At 41.3% G+C, this 14,774-nt stretch overlaps 1 protein-coding gene across 2 annotated transcripts in view; it reads right to left on the reverse strand.

The window, feature by feature from the left end:
- Positions 1-11,820, reverse strand: part of PDE6A (phosphodiesterase 6A) — a 65,218-nt gene extending 53,398 nt beyond the window's left edge. The window contains exons 1-4 of one of the 2 annotated variants that reach the window (XM_063086235.1): positions 11,347-11,820; positions 4,565-4,717; positions 3,871-3,960; positions 3,092-3,232 (exon numbers count right to left, since the gene is read on the reverse strand). In XM_063086235.1, coding sequence (XP_062942305.1) covers positions 3,092-3,232; positions 3,871-3,960; positions 4,565-4,717; positions 11,347-11,820 — 858 coding nt within the window. The remainder of the gene's footprint in view (positions 1-3,091; positions 3,233-3,870; positions 3,961-4,564; positions 4,718-11,346) is intronic. The other variant, XM_063086236.1, reaches the window with a different exon arrangement.
- Between the last annotated feature and the right edge of the window lie 2,954 nt (positions 11,821-14,774).

A 14,774-nucleotide genomic window follows, 5' to 3' on the forward strand; every position in this document is an offset into this window, starting at 1 on the left:
TACTGGTCAAATAATCGGCCTGTAAAAGACAAGAATTAACTGAAAAATCAGAGGGGAAACAGGTCATAGAAAAAGGCCCATAGAAGATATCTACAGATATAACTTTCAGACTCAAACTCTAAAATAATTGTGATTATGTCTAAGAAATCAAATACAGGGGGAGGGAGAAAAAAAGAAAAAAAACAAAAACCCAGAAATCAAATACAAAATAAAGAATTTTAGCAGAGAACTGGAAACTACAAACAAAGAATAAAATGGAAATTCTAAAATTGAAAAATACTTGAATTTAAGAATTTGATAGATTGTTTAACAACCAATCAGACACAACTGAAGAGAGGATTAGTTATTAATGGAAGACAGATCAGAAGAAATATTCAAATGAAGTACAAAATACAAAAGAATGGAAAATACAGAAAGAAGTACAAGAGACATAAAACCTGGTAAAAGTCTGATACACGACAAACTTAGAGGTCTTTTCATTACTGGATATCAAGATATTTTATAAACATACTAAAATTAAGACATATATTATTGCAGAAGAATAGATAAATATACCAGTGGAACAAAATAAAGAATACAGAAACAGACCCACGTATGGACACTTGATTGATGATAAAGTTATGATAGGGAAAGGTGGTCTTTTCAAAGAACAGTGGGGAAAGAATTGTCTCTTCAATAAATAGTGCTGGATCAATTGGATATCCATATGGAAAAATTAATATTGATTCTACATCACACTACACATAAAAAAAATCCAAGTAGATTGTAAAGCTATATGTGAAAGTTAAAGCAATAAAGCTTTTAGAAGTTCACATAGGTAAATATCTTTATGACCTTCGGGCCGGGAAAGATTTCCTAAATAAGGCACAAAATCAATAACCATAAAGGAAAAGACTGATACATTGGACTGCATTATAATACAGAGCTTATAGTCATCAAAACACACTATTAAGAGAATAAAAGCACAGAGTGGGAGAAGATATTTGCAAGGCATGTATTCAGCAGGGAACCTGTGCCTAGAATTTGTAAAGAACTCCTAAAAAAATGGGGAAAAGACTTGAACAGGCACTTCGCAAAAGAAAATATCCAAATGGCCAATAAGCATATGAAAAAAATGTTCAACTTCATTAGTTGTTAAGGAAATGCATGTTAATACCAAAACATCACACACCCACCAGAATGGCTAAAGTTAATAAGACTGACAATACCAAGTATTGGAGAGGAAACCCACATTGCTGGTGGGAATATAAAATGGTACAATTATTTTGAAAATCAGATGGGCAATATCTACTAAAGCTATTACCTAGAAATTCTATTCCTAGATAAATACTTAACAGAAATGGGTAACACTATTTACCAAAAGATGTGTACACTTGACCTTTGAACAATGTGGAGGTTAGGGTGCTGACCACTCATCCAGTCAAAAATCCACATATAACTTCTGACTCCCCCAAAACTTACTTAACTACTAATAGTCTACTATTGACCAGAAACCTTATCAATAACGTAAATAGTTGATTTACACATGTTTTGTGTGATACAGGTACTATATACTATATTATTACAATAAAGTAAGCTAGAGAAAAGAAAATGTTATTAAGAAAATCATAAGGAAGAAAAAATACATTTATAGTATTGTACAGTATTTATTGAAAAAATCCATATATCTATGTTGTGCAAGGGTCAACTGTACTAAAATGTTCATAGCAGCAATATTCATGATAGCCCATATCTGAAAACTCTAATGTCCATCAACAGTAGAAACAAATCAATACATTGTGCATTATTCATGTAATGGAATATTCCACAATAATGAAAATTAATGAATGAATGATGCTACACGGAGCAATAAGGATGAATCTTACAACCAAAATGTTGTGCAAAAGAAGCTAGACACAAAAGACTGTGTATTGTATGATTCCATTTTTCTGAACCTCAAAAACAGATGAAACTAATACAGTGTTAAAGGTCAAATGGTGGTTACCTTCAGGGAGGAGGCTGTGGGGCTTACTGGAGAGGGTATGAAAGGGGCTGCTGAGGTGTTGGTAATGTTCTACTTCTTAGTTTAGGTCGTGGTTACATGGGGATGTTCACAATGTGACAATTCATTGAACTATTATATACCTGTAAATAGCATCTATAATTAGTGATCCTTTCTGTGTCTACATTACATTTCAATACAAAGGCTTTATTTAAAATAATCCATATGTACTAACATGGAAAGATGTTTAAAAAACAGTAAGATAAAAAGGCAGACCATCAGAAAATGTGGCCCAGCAATTTTTAATAAGCTCCTCAGAAGATTCTGATGAACCGCCAAGTTTGGGAGCCTCTGGACTATATCAAAGGTCTTTTCCAACCCCAGATTCTGCAATTCACTTATTCACTCAACCCAATATTTGGAGTGTCTGCATTGGTCTGGGTACCGCAATCAGCATGACAAAGTATGCAAAATGAAACAGACAAGAATCCTGTGCCTCAGGTCTTCAGGATAGGAAAGGATAAATCTAGATAACGCTGAAACTCTGTTCCAAGGCAGAAAATGATCAGCCCCACAAGGCAGGAACAGATAAAGAAAGAGGAAGTGAGGGCTGGTTTGAGAGAACGTAGCTGAAAAACATTGCCGAGACTCACGTTGAACTCTGCCTCTTGTAACCATATCTAAGCATCTGCCTCCACATCCATCACCTGGGTGAGCCCTGAGCTAGACAAACCAAAGGAAGGTTTACACCCAACTTTCAGTACATTTTCTGAAAATTCCTGAAGTTGGCAACTTTCTTCTGGACTTTCGACCTACTGGAAACTTCCTTATCACACACCTTCACCACCTCATCAGCCGCCATATCCCATCTGCTTTCTTTTCCAACTGACTAAGGAAAATACAGGTGGTTTTCACTCACCTGTGTCCTAGATTGACTTTTCCCCTTTAATGGCTGATACTCTTCAGTAAGGACCCATATAAAACTTTTCACAGCCATCCAAATTCACCCAGCCTCTTCCCTGTGCAACTGAATGCATGATGAGACTCTGGGTTCCATTCAGTATCTACTTAACATTTTTTTGGAAATATCTGTTCTTGAGGTTTTCTCACCTTCTGCTTGGTCATGTCTAAGAGACCCACAGAGTATCTGTCGCAGTTGAGGAAGGCACGGACTGTGTATAGAGCTTTGTGGAACTGTCTCTCGATGTCCGTAAGCTCTTCAAAGACTTTGCTCCCAGACCACAGAAGTATCTGAAGAAATACAAAAACATATTCAAAGTTTTTGAGGCACAAATCACCAGCTTCCTTAGCTAGAGGATAATAACAACTCTGTAAAGTTCTCTAGAGTTTATCTCATTTGACCTTCACGATAACCCAGAGAAATAGACAGGATAATTATCCCATTTTACAGATGCAGAAACTGAGACTCAGAGAAGTGAAGTGACTGGCTCACTTACATTGTGTTCAACTCTTTCCATTTCTTTTATCTCATAGGTTGTTAATTAAAATAATAGTAACAAACATTAACTGAGCATAAGTGCCCTGTATACATTATCTATTGACAGCAATCTTTTGAGGATGGTACCATAATTATCCCCACTTCTCAAAATGAAAGACTGAAGCTTAGAGAGATTAAATGGCTTTCTCAGAGTCTTAGAGCTAGTAAGTGGCTGAGCAGGCATTCAAACACAAGCTGTCTGATTTGAGAACTTCTGCATATACAGCTTTACAAACATCCATGACCTCATTACACTAGGAACACTGGCCAGAGACTATATAATGGTTCCCAGGCACCATCATTACCACCTGCCCCGCCAGCCCTAACCACATCGATGCTTCAGTAAAAGGACATGCATGCTCAGTCCATTCCCTTGAGTCAAGCCCCTTACCTGTCCACGTCGAGTCTCACAGTTGTGTAAGTAACTCAGGTGGAACACCTTCATGATTAGATTTGCAAAATTGAGATATTTAAGAAGAATCTAAAAATCAAACAGCATAAGGGGAATTAGATAAGAAGGAGAAATCCCACCTCTGGCATGTCTACCATCAGCATATGTCTGAATATTTCAAAAGCATCATCAGAGGCAATTTGGACAGATGGATAATAGAATATAGATTAATAAAATGTTGCATTATAAGAGTCTAAAACTCACAGAATGTAGAATGTCGGTATTGATAAGGGTGGATTAATGAAAAATAGCTACTATTTATTGAATTTGAAGTCCCCATAGTAAGTCATTTATGTATATTATCTGACCATCACAAGTATCCTATGAGGTGGACATTGTAAAATCATCCCCATTTTACAAATAAGAAAACTGAAATTCAGAGAAGTTAAGTAAATTGCCCAAGTCAAACAGCTAGATATCAGCAGAGGCAGAACAATTATCCTACCATTCCTGACTCCAAAACCCAACACCTTAATTATTATCCCATCATGCCTCCATCAGAGACCATCAGATGCACTCTCTGTCTTATAGATGGGGAAAATGAGGCCAGGCCAAATAGCAAGGTTCAGGGGACTTCATGAGCTAGGAGAATGTATTAGCATGGCCACTCCAGCAGTTTCTAAAGCATTCTTACCTCTTCATCTCTCTTGGTGAAGTAGGGTCCATCTACTTTATTTACAGCCATGATTACAGCCACCACATCCTTCCCATTCATTATGGGGGAAGCCAAGATGTTCTTGGTCTTGTACTCTGTGAGGGTGTCCACAAAGTCACAGAAATGCTCATCCTGAAGGAAGGCAGAGACAAGCATAAGTAAGAAAATGACGAGCAAGGACAATAAAACAACCCAGAGCCCTTTGTTGACAAAGGAAGAAAGAAATTTCCATCTACCCACCCTCAGTAGGGGCAAGGCAATCAGAGATGATTTCTGCTGTGGAAGCCTCCAAAATCCAGTAGAAGAAGAAGGTCTGAGATGCAACCCACTAGGGATTGTGGGGGCCCAGGGATGGGAGTGGGGTGGGGGGGATTGACTTTGCCTGGGGAAGGAGGTTTAGAGAAGGCTTTCTTGAGATGCCGACAATTAAGCCCAAAATAGAAACTTGACAGACAGCTAAGAAGGAGTTGGGGAAAAGACCTTAGTGAGTATAATAATGACAATTGTTAGCAGGTATTATGCATGACACTTCACCTCTATCATCTCATTTTAATCCTCCCAATAACCTAGGAGATAGGTACCATTATCAGCCCATCTTATAGAAGGGGGAACTATAACTTGAGAAGGTTAATGTCCCTTGTGTGCATGTGTGTGTGTGCGCGCGCGCGCGCGTGTGTGTGTGTGTGTGTGTGTGTCATCACACCTACCCTCAGCTGTGTTGCCCCTCAGAGAAGCCTGGGTAAAGTTAAACTTGGCTCCAGGCCATTGAACAAAAGGATTTCTTATTTTCATCTTTTTAACAGTCCAGTTCTAGCACCACACAGATAGTTCAATGAACGTTCCCATTCCACAAATCTTTTTATTTATTTATTTATTATTTATTTTGGGCGGCTGGTCAGTACAGGGAACTGAATCCTTGATCTTGGCATTACAAGGCTGTGCTCTAACCAAATGAGCTAACCACACAGCCCACAAATCTTAATGGAAACTCCACTATGTGTCAAGCCTTATGCTAAGCACTAGAGATACAGGGTGACTATGATTCAGGCCAGCTCACAGACACATCAATTAGTGATAGAGGACAAAAGGGCTTGGCTCAAAGCTGTGGGAGTACAGAGGAATACATGCCCCCCCCCCACCCCACGTTACCCCCAAAGCAGCTTGGGAGGCAAGTGGAGGCTGCAGTGCAGTCTGTGTCGTCAGAGTGAGGAGACAGAGCCTGAACTGTTGCCTTAAAAGAATCCACCTTTCTTTTTCCTGGTAGCACTGTGGTGTTTCCCGACTGACAGCATTTCTTGGGACCTGAGCCAGCTTAAACACGCGTAGTTCATGCTGTTCTGAGGTGGAAATGTATTTCATAGGGCCAATTCATGTAACTTTTCTAGAACTAAATCTGCAGAATCTTTCTTACAATTCAGAAATTCAGAGTGCAGTGCTCTGCATCTATGGATTTCTTCCCACTGGAGTGGGATTAAATAAATAGGCAACTGCATTGCTGTCAGTGAAGCTGTTTCAAACCAGGTGAAGGATAAAGGAATTAAGAGAAGACTGCAGGGCTCTACTTTAATTAGGATTTCAGGAGTAAGCAAAATCTCTAAAGAAGCATTAGCCAAGAAGAGTTTTCTGTGTCATTACCTAAGGATACTTATAAATTCCTGAGTACAGGTCTGGGTGGGGCATGCTCAGATTCATTTCATGAAGTCAGTTCAGTTTTACAATGTTCACCTATACTAAGGAAAGCAAACCTTTGGGTCTCACCTGCATCTGAGGCATATGTTATAAATCCACCAGAACCCTCTATCCCACTGAGTTCTCAGTCCTGGAACTCCCCTCACAAGCACTCCAGCTACCAATTGACTTGCATTTACACAATTACTGTCATCCCTATATTTTCAGCATACAAAATGTCCTAAACAACCATGTCATAGAATCTCAGATTATCAGAAGCAGAAGGGAACTTAGAAGCCCTTTAGCTCAAATCATTTACTTTGAAGCTGAAAGTCATCCATTCATTCAGTTAGTGTTAACAGAGTACCTTCTGTATGCTATGCACTTTTCTAGACCCTGGGGTTAGAGCAGTGAGCAAAAGGGGTGGACTTCTTGCCCTTGTGAGGCTTGCATTTAAATGGAGGAGACAGACAAAAAGCAAGTAAACAACTAAGCATTCTCCCTTGAACTCATGAGAACTGCTTTGAAGGAAATGAACTGGATGATGCTGCAGAAAGTGATGGAAGGGATGGCAGGCCAAGGCTACTTTACTTAGTCATGGCAGTCAGGGAGTCTTCTCTGAAGATGTGATGCTGAGCTGGGATCTGAAGGATCAAAGGAGCCAGGCCTGTGAAGCACATTCCAAGCAGGGGGTGCAAAGAATGCACGGGCAAGGAGGTGGGAATGAGTTTAGCCCATTTGAGGAGCAGAAAGATCAGTGTTGCTGAAGCATAGAGAAGGAGAGGGAGGGTGCAGGGCAAGGAAGTTAGAGAGGTGGGCAAGGGCCAGATCCAGCAGGACCTTGGAGGCACAGGAAGGAGTTTAGATTTTAAAGTGCAGTGCAACACTGCTCATTCTTGTGCTCCCCGGTTCTCCTGTGGTGTCCCATGATGAGATTTACTATTTAGTGACTAAAAATGATGTACGAAGCCCAAAGCCAGACAACTTACATACATTATCTCATTAATGCTCACATCGGCCCTGCCACAAAAAACTGTCACCTTCCCCATTTTACAGACAACTCCTTTGCTCGTAAGTAGCATAGCTGCTGCACTCATTCATTCGTTGATTTAGTCACTGATTTGTTCATTCGTAGTTATGGAGCACTGGCTCAGGGTCAGACATTGGATATGCCAAGAACAGTAAGATGACGTTGTTCTCACTGGGTTCTCATGGTACAGTGGGACATTATGTAAAACATGAACCCACAATTCAGACGATAATGTGAAGTAGACTCCCACAGGATGGGTGATAACCTGGTGTCTCAGGGAGGGAGGAACTTGTCCTATGAGTGGCTTCAGGGGCCACTCAGTACATTGTCAATAATCCAAACCTTTCTGAGCCTCAGTTTCCCCTTTGGTGAAATCAGTGTTAGGTCAGGTCCTCCCTTAGGTTTCTTTCTGGTCTGGCATTCTAGATGCCAGGTCTCTCAGGAAGGGAAGAAGAACAGGGGCAGACAACAGAGTCTCTAGAACTGGCAGTTCTCTCAGGGTCAGTCTTTAGAAATGGGATTTGTCAGCCACAGGAAGTGCTGGGGAAGGGCTGTCATTCATTCATTTGCTCACTCACTAAACTATAATGAGTGCTCACTCTGTCCCAGGCACTGGCCTAGGTCCTGGAGAACAGTGGTGAATAAGACACAAAGGGACAGGCAGGTCTCATGGGCTTTCCTGCTAGGAGAAAGGGTAAAAGATTAATACATAAATAAATATAGAATGGCAAGTAGGATTTCCAGATTGGTGAATGAAAATACAGGATGCCCAGTTAAATTTGAATTTCAGATAAACAATAAATAATTTTTTAGTGTGTGTCCTAAATATTGCATGGGACATACTTATAATAAAACATTATTTTCTGTTTATCTAAAACTCAAACTTAACTGGACTTCTTATATTTTGTCTGGCAATCCTAATGGCAAGTCTTCCTGAGGAGATCCCAAGGAAGAGGAAGAATTTGCTAGGGGGTGAGGAGGTACATTACAGCCCTAGAAAACTCCATTCATTGTTGAAATGTGGTGATTGTAACCATTGCCCAGGTTTTTTGAGGGTGCTGAAGGCTAAGAGTATCACTTGGTGGTTCAGGGACAACCCAGACCCCAATCTACACTGTTTCCCTCCTCCTTCACTCAGCTCCCAGCCAGGAATTGAGTAAGATTTCCCAGGAACCTGGGAAGGAAACAAATCAAATGAAGCAAACACATGCAAATACTGAGTACACAGGATAGCTGCCTGGACCAATTCCACCCCAGGCTTGCGTCACTGGCCTCAGAGACTGACTCAAGTCGCAAAGCTACTGCTAGGTCAGATCTTTTAGAATTAGAGAACCTTCTTTTTTTTTTTGGATCCAAACCCTTGACCTTGGTGTTACAAGGCTGCGCTCTAACCAACTGAGCTAACTGGCCAGCCCTAGAATCAGAGAACATTCCTAAATGGTCTACAGATGTCCTCAGAATCTCTGGTCTCTGTTTTCCACAAACAGAATCTAAATGGAAAGCTCTAGAAGGACAAGACTACACAGACCTGACACAGCATTCATCACATAGAATAGATTCTCAACAACAACAACAACAAAATAGCAATAATAAGAAGAAAGAGGAGCTGCCAACATGAACCAATGTGCCAAGAACACTGCTTGATGAGAAATAATTCTCTCATTGAATCCCGACAACAACACTATTATCACCCATTTTATAAATTAGGAAATGAGCCTAGCAGGCTAAATGACTTGCCAAGGCCATAGGAAGTGACAGTCGTGATTCAAGCCCAGATCTAACCTCAAAGCATAAGGTGTTGACTCTCTGCTATGTAATTCAAAATGACCTTTCTTAAACAATACCCAGTACAATGCCCTCATTTTCTAGATAGAAGGAAGTATAGAATAGCAGAGCAGTTAAGAGCATTGGCTCAAGGCCAGAGTATCTGGGTTTGAATTCCTGGTCTGCCACTTTCTTCTATCTATGTGAACCTGAGCAAGTTACTTAAACTTTCTGGGTTTCAGTTTCATCATCTGTGAAACAGAGATAATAAGAATTATGTCAGAGGGCCAGCCCGTGGCTCACTTGGGAGAGTGTGCTGCTGATAACACCAAGGCCGCGGGGTTGGATGCTATATAGGGATGGCTGGTTAGCTCACTGGCTGAGCGTGGTGCTGACAACACCAAGTCAAGGGTTAAGATCCCCTTACCGGTCATCTTTAAAAAAAAAAAAAAAAAAAGAATTATGTCAGAGACTCTTCTGAAGGTGAAATGAGTAAGACAATCCATGTAGGCTACAGTGAAAGTCTGGAGAGAGTTGAAGGGAGAACAAACCCCAATCCAGTTGATGAGTCCTCAGGAAAGCCCCCTGAGTGGAAAACCATTGCCCCAGTCCCGATGCCCACGGGGAGATGAAGAGCAAGGTGAACCTCATAGGGGACCCTGCCCAGTGTGTTTCCCACAGAGACCCAAATCTGTGTTTATCTTGCCAAGAAACACAAGTCAAAAAGATGGAGTCTGGCTGGTTAGCTCAGTTGGTTAGAGCACAGCCTTATAACACCAAGGTCATGGTTCAGTTTCCTGTACTGGCCAGCCCCTTCCTCCCTCCCCCAAAAGATGACCTGATTGAATTCTTACATTAGTGGATATGAAGACCTGGTTTGACCCTTACCCTCTGGTGACCTTGGGCAAGCCCCTTCTCAAGATCTCCTGGGTCCAATTTCCTTATCTATTAAATAAAGATAAAATAATCTCTGAAGTTCCTACCTTCCCTTCTTTTTAACCTTAAGACCCTTAATCTGAAATAAGGCCAGAGGTAAGGTGATCACAAAATGTCCAGAGGCTGGACCTTGGAAATGACTGTACACAGGCTCCGGGTTTGGCCAGTGCAGCAGTAAATGAGACCCACGTGAGTCCTACCATTAAGGAGCAAACATTCTTTTGGGTGAAACAGGTGTTAAATTATTGAAAATTACTTGATTATGAGTCTTTTATGCCACGTGTTACTGAGCACCCACTTTGTGCTGGGTCCTGGGATAAATGCCTGGTGAATAAGGCAGACATGTTCTCCAGCCTCCAGGACTTATTGTGATAAGCGGTTTTAGCAAGGAGACTGTAATAGGGGGATCAGGGAAATCTTCCTGAGGAAGTGACTTTTAAACAGATCTGAAGGACAAGTAGGAGCTGGGCAGAGTACTATGCGGAGAACTGCATTACAGCCTTTAAAAGCTGACACCAGCAGGGGGAAAGCGATTTGCCCAAAGTGATCAAAGAAGTCTTTATCAGAACTGCTAGTAGAATCCCGTAGAATGCGGAACTCTTAGAAGAAAGAGCCACATGCTTCACCAAATGATCGATGTTAACATTTCCAGTAATGGGACAGACCACCATCATGTTTCCTGCTGTAAAGCCTGAAGGAAAACACAACTTCGGTTCTATGATATTCCTGCCAGAAACGCATAACCTGGGTCATGAAGAAACATCAGACAAGCCTTAATGGAGAAACATTTCTGCAAATATTTGGTCTGCACCCTTCAAAAACATCAGTGTCCCAGAAAACAAAGACTAATGAGGAAATGTTTCAGATCCAAGTAGACTAAAGAGACAGCCACTTCAGTGTAATTGAGATAATTAGCAAAATTTGAATACGAACTGTTAAGATAATGGTATTGTATCAATGTTTCATTTACTGAATTCCATCATTGTACTGTGGATAAGTAAGAAATGTCCTTTCAAATGTCATTACAATGTCGAAACACACCGTGAAGTACTTAGGGACAAAAGGGCATGGTGTCTGCGACTTTCTCCCAAATATGTCAGAAAAAATAGAAAAGAGAAAGCAAACGTGGTAGGACGTTAACAATTAGTGAATTTGGATGAAAGATACACAGTTCTTTCTACCATTTTGAGCTCTTCTGTTAAGTGTGAAATTTTTTTCAAAATAAAAAGTTATAAGTAAATAAAGAAAAGCGCCATGTTATCACCAGCCTAGTCTCGGTGGCCAACAGCTCCCCACTCCACTTGCACCCCAGAACCCCATGGAATAATGCCTCACTGCCCTCTCTCTTATGGGAAGAGAGTACCTCTTCTGTGTTGGGGACATTGGCAATCTTTTTCGAGTGTGCCACATGGCCCACGACGCCCATGTCCAGAGGGAACACGATCTCTGAGTCGGGCACCACCAGGCAGTCCTCCAGGACAGCATCCTTGTGGACATTGAAGAGCCGGGTAGCTAGCTCTGCGATGCCGTTGCGGGTCCTGTACATGAACAGGCTCATGCAGTCTGCCCGCAGGAGGAAGCACAGCTTCTTCATGACATTCAACATGCATTTCTCAGGATGTAGATTTTCCTGAAAGTCCCGCAGGAGATCAAAGATGACTTCACTCTCCTCCACGCTGCTCAGTGAGTGGTAGTTGCTGAAGTCCACAGCTGCCTCCTTGGCCCCAAGGAGGTCTGAGATGACCTTGGCCCGGTAGCGGAGGTTGCAATACTGTTTGGCAAAGCCAATATTCGAGTCCAGGAACTTCTCCACCTCCTCTGCTGTCACCTCACCCATGACTGGGAATCTCACTGGCTACTTCTGTGGAGGGGCTGAGACTGAGGCCTTCTGAGGGCAATTTTGTAGTCTGCAGCAAGTTGAGTGTTTTACTCCAATGTGTATGTCTCTGAATCTTGTCTGTAAATTACACTGAGATGGCCACATAGGAGCAGGAGTGAGCTTGGGAGATTAAGTCATTAATATTTCCCAAGAACAAGGATTATGAGGATCAGTATGTTCCAAATGCTGCTGAGCCCCAGATGGGAGAAGGTAAGAGTTCTCTTTTCACCTTGGTCTACTAAGACCTCAGAAGAAATTTCTGCAGAACTGGAGGTGGGCTTAAACACCACTAAAGCAGAGGTTGCAAACAGGCAGCACACGGACACCCTACTACCTGTAAATGTGTTGTCACTGCCCTCTATGTTAGTTTTCTTAAACATCTGACATAGAAGCCTAACATTTACTATTTAGGAGATTTGTTTGGCTTCCATTGGAGGATCAGAAGATTTAAGGACTTTGTCCACATTCCTCCATGGCAGGAATGGCTGGAGCTGAGAGGCAACTGCCCACCAGCCTCTCCACTCCCCAACCGCACTCACCCTTCTGTTCCCCCTTCCCCAATACCTCCCCAGTATAGGCCATCAGTTTACATGGCCACTGCTCAACCTACTTCCCTGGGTCTGGTACCTACAGGCCCCCATTTCACTATCTCTGCACCAAAATCTTTCCTAGCTTTAGATTTTAATGACTGTCTAATTTTAGCATTCTAAGGGCCCTCATAAAAACAACACACCTTTCAGAGTTTTTCTTTTATTACAAAAGAAATACACATTCACTGCAGAACATACACAAAGACAATTAAAATCATCCATAATTCTGCTACTCAGAAGTAACCTCTAGTTAACATTTTAATTTCTGTCCTTTTTATAGAGGCTTAACTTTAAAAATCTGTTTCCATTCAACATACTTGATCTTTCTCTTGGCACTTTAATGAGCTTTTTCTGGCTCCAGCCTGTACTTTCTTGGGATGTTCATCAGAAATAGACACAATAGTCCAGATGCTATCAACTCCAATGAATCTTGAAATACCAGAATCCTCATTGAAGTGCCCCTCTGGCACACCAGGAGGTGGGAAAGAGCACTTTTCTTTCTGGATGAAACTTACTTTAGCTTCTTGAGTATATCTGCTAGAGCCCCACACCTCTACATTGTAAACACTGTGGAGTGCATGATGATAGACAGTTGCTGGCACTTCGCTCTTTGTAAATGAGTTTTCTTGGATTGTAGATCACTTCCTTTACTGTAGGTTGCAATAAATTCTTGGGGCACTGCACCCATTCAGCACTGTGTATACAGGTGCCTCCCTGGTCTGGTAGCCCATGAAGTAGCCTGGACTTCTCCGAACACACCCACCGTAACTGACCTGAGCCCTCTGTCTGAATGCCCTTTCTCAGCTCTCACACACATCTCCTCAACTTCCATATTTCAGGCCATGCTGGTCATCTCTGGCTGTCTTATCCCAAATAGCCCCTAATCCACCCGCTCCCCAGTTCCTGCCTGTCATATCATCCTATTTATTTCCTTTATTACATTTATTGTTATCAGAAATTATCATGTTTGCATTTTGTTTCCTTGTTCTAGTGTCTGTCTTCCTCACTACGCTGTGAGCTTCGCAAGAGTTGGGACCTGTCAGGTTGATTCCCCAGGCCTTGCAATGCTGCCTGGCATATCCTTGGTGTTCAGTTTTTTATTTTATTTTATTTTATTTATATGTCTTACATGTTCTGGATTAAAATTTTAAAAATACAGGAAGACACAAAGGAGAAAACTAAAATCAAACACAATCCCAGATATTATCGTTATCAATATTTTTTGTATATTTTCCTGGAGAATATATATATATGTATGTTATATATATGTACTCACATGTCCCTGTGTGTGTGTGTATACATTCTAATGTGGGACCAGGCCATAATATGATTTTTTCACTTTACAGAACATCATAAACATCTATCAAACGTATGTCCCATTAATTTTAATGATTGCAGAGCACTTTACTGTACAGAGGTACTGTAATTCCCTTGTAGTACCGCCCTCTGCAGAAGGGTTTCTCAACTTGGCCCTGTTGACATTTTAGGTCCAGTAATTCTTTGTTGTGGGAGACTGTCCCCAGGATGTTTACCCTGGCCTCTATCCACTAGATACCAGTAGCAACCCCCTCAAGCTGTGACAACCAAAAATGTCTCCAGACATTTCCAAGTGTCCGCCATGGTACAAAATCACTCCAGTTGAGAACCATTGCCCCATAGTTATTAGATATTTAGGTTGTTTCTAATTTTCTAGTATTATAAACTATGTTGTAATGAACATCCTTATACCTGTATTTTTTCATAAAAATACCTAGACGTGAAATCCTGGGTCCAAAGAAATTACAGTTATCAAAGGGTTTGACAAGTAATGCTAATTTTGTCTCCAAGGTTATACTAGAGTGAATGAGAGTGCCTGTCCCCCCCCCTCAACAACATCCTGTTGCCTATTAAATTAAACGATTTTTCTTAATCCTGTCATTAACAGCTCTCCAAAATTTGGCCCCAATACTCCTTACTGTTTTCCACAATTTCTCTACCCATAATGGCTTCTCCAGCCTAAGGGTTTTCCCATATCTATTCTTGCTATGCCCTCTACCTGTCCCTAACCACCCAGTCCAGATGCCATTAATTCCATGGATTCTTCTTTGATGCTCCCAAACTAGACTTTTTTCCTACTTGGAACCCTCAAACTATTGGTTTCCTTTAATTCTAATGGGAGTTTCTACATTCTAGGTTGTGTTTCTCCCTATCTATATTTTCATTAAAGTTAAGCCCAAGTATAGAAGTAAAACTTTCCCCATTTTTTAAAATCTCCCAAAAAGCCCAGCCCAGGTCCTTTCCCAAAGTATGCCCACCAGGCTTAGTTCTGGTTAGAAATACTTG

Source organism: Cynocephalus volans, chromosome 2 (assembly GCF_027409185.1).
Source record: "Cynocephalus volans isolate mCynVol1 chromosome 2, mCynVol1.pri, whole genome shotgun sequence".
NCBI classification, from domain to species: Eukaryota; Metazoa; Chordata; class Mammalia; order Dermoptera; family Cynocephalidae; genus Cynocephalus; species Cynocephalus volans.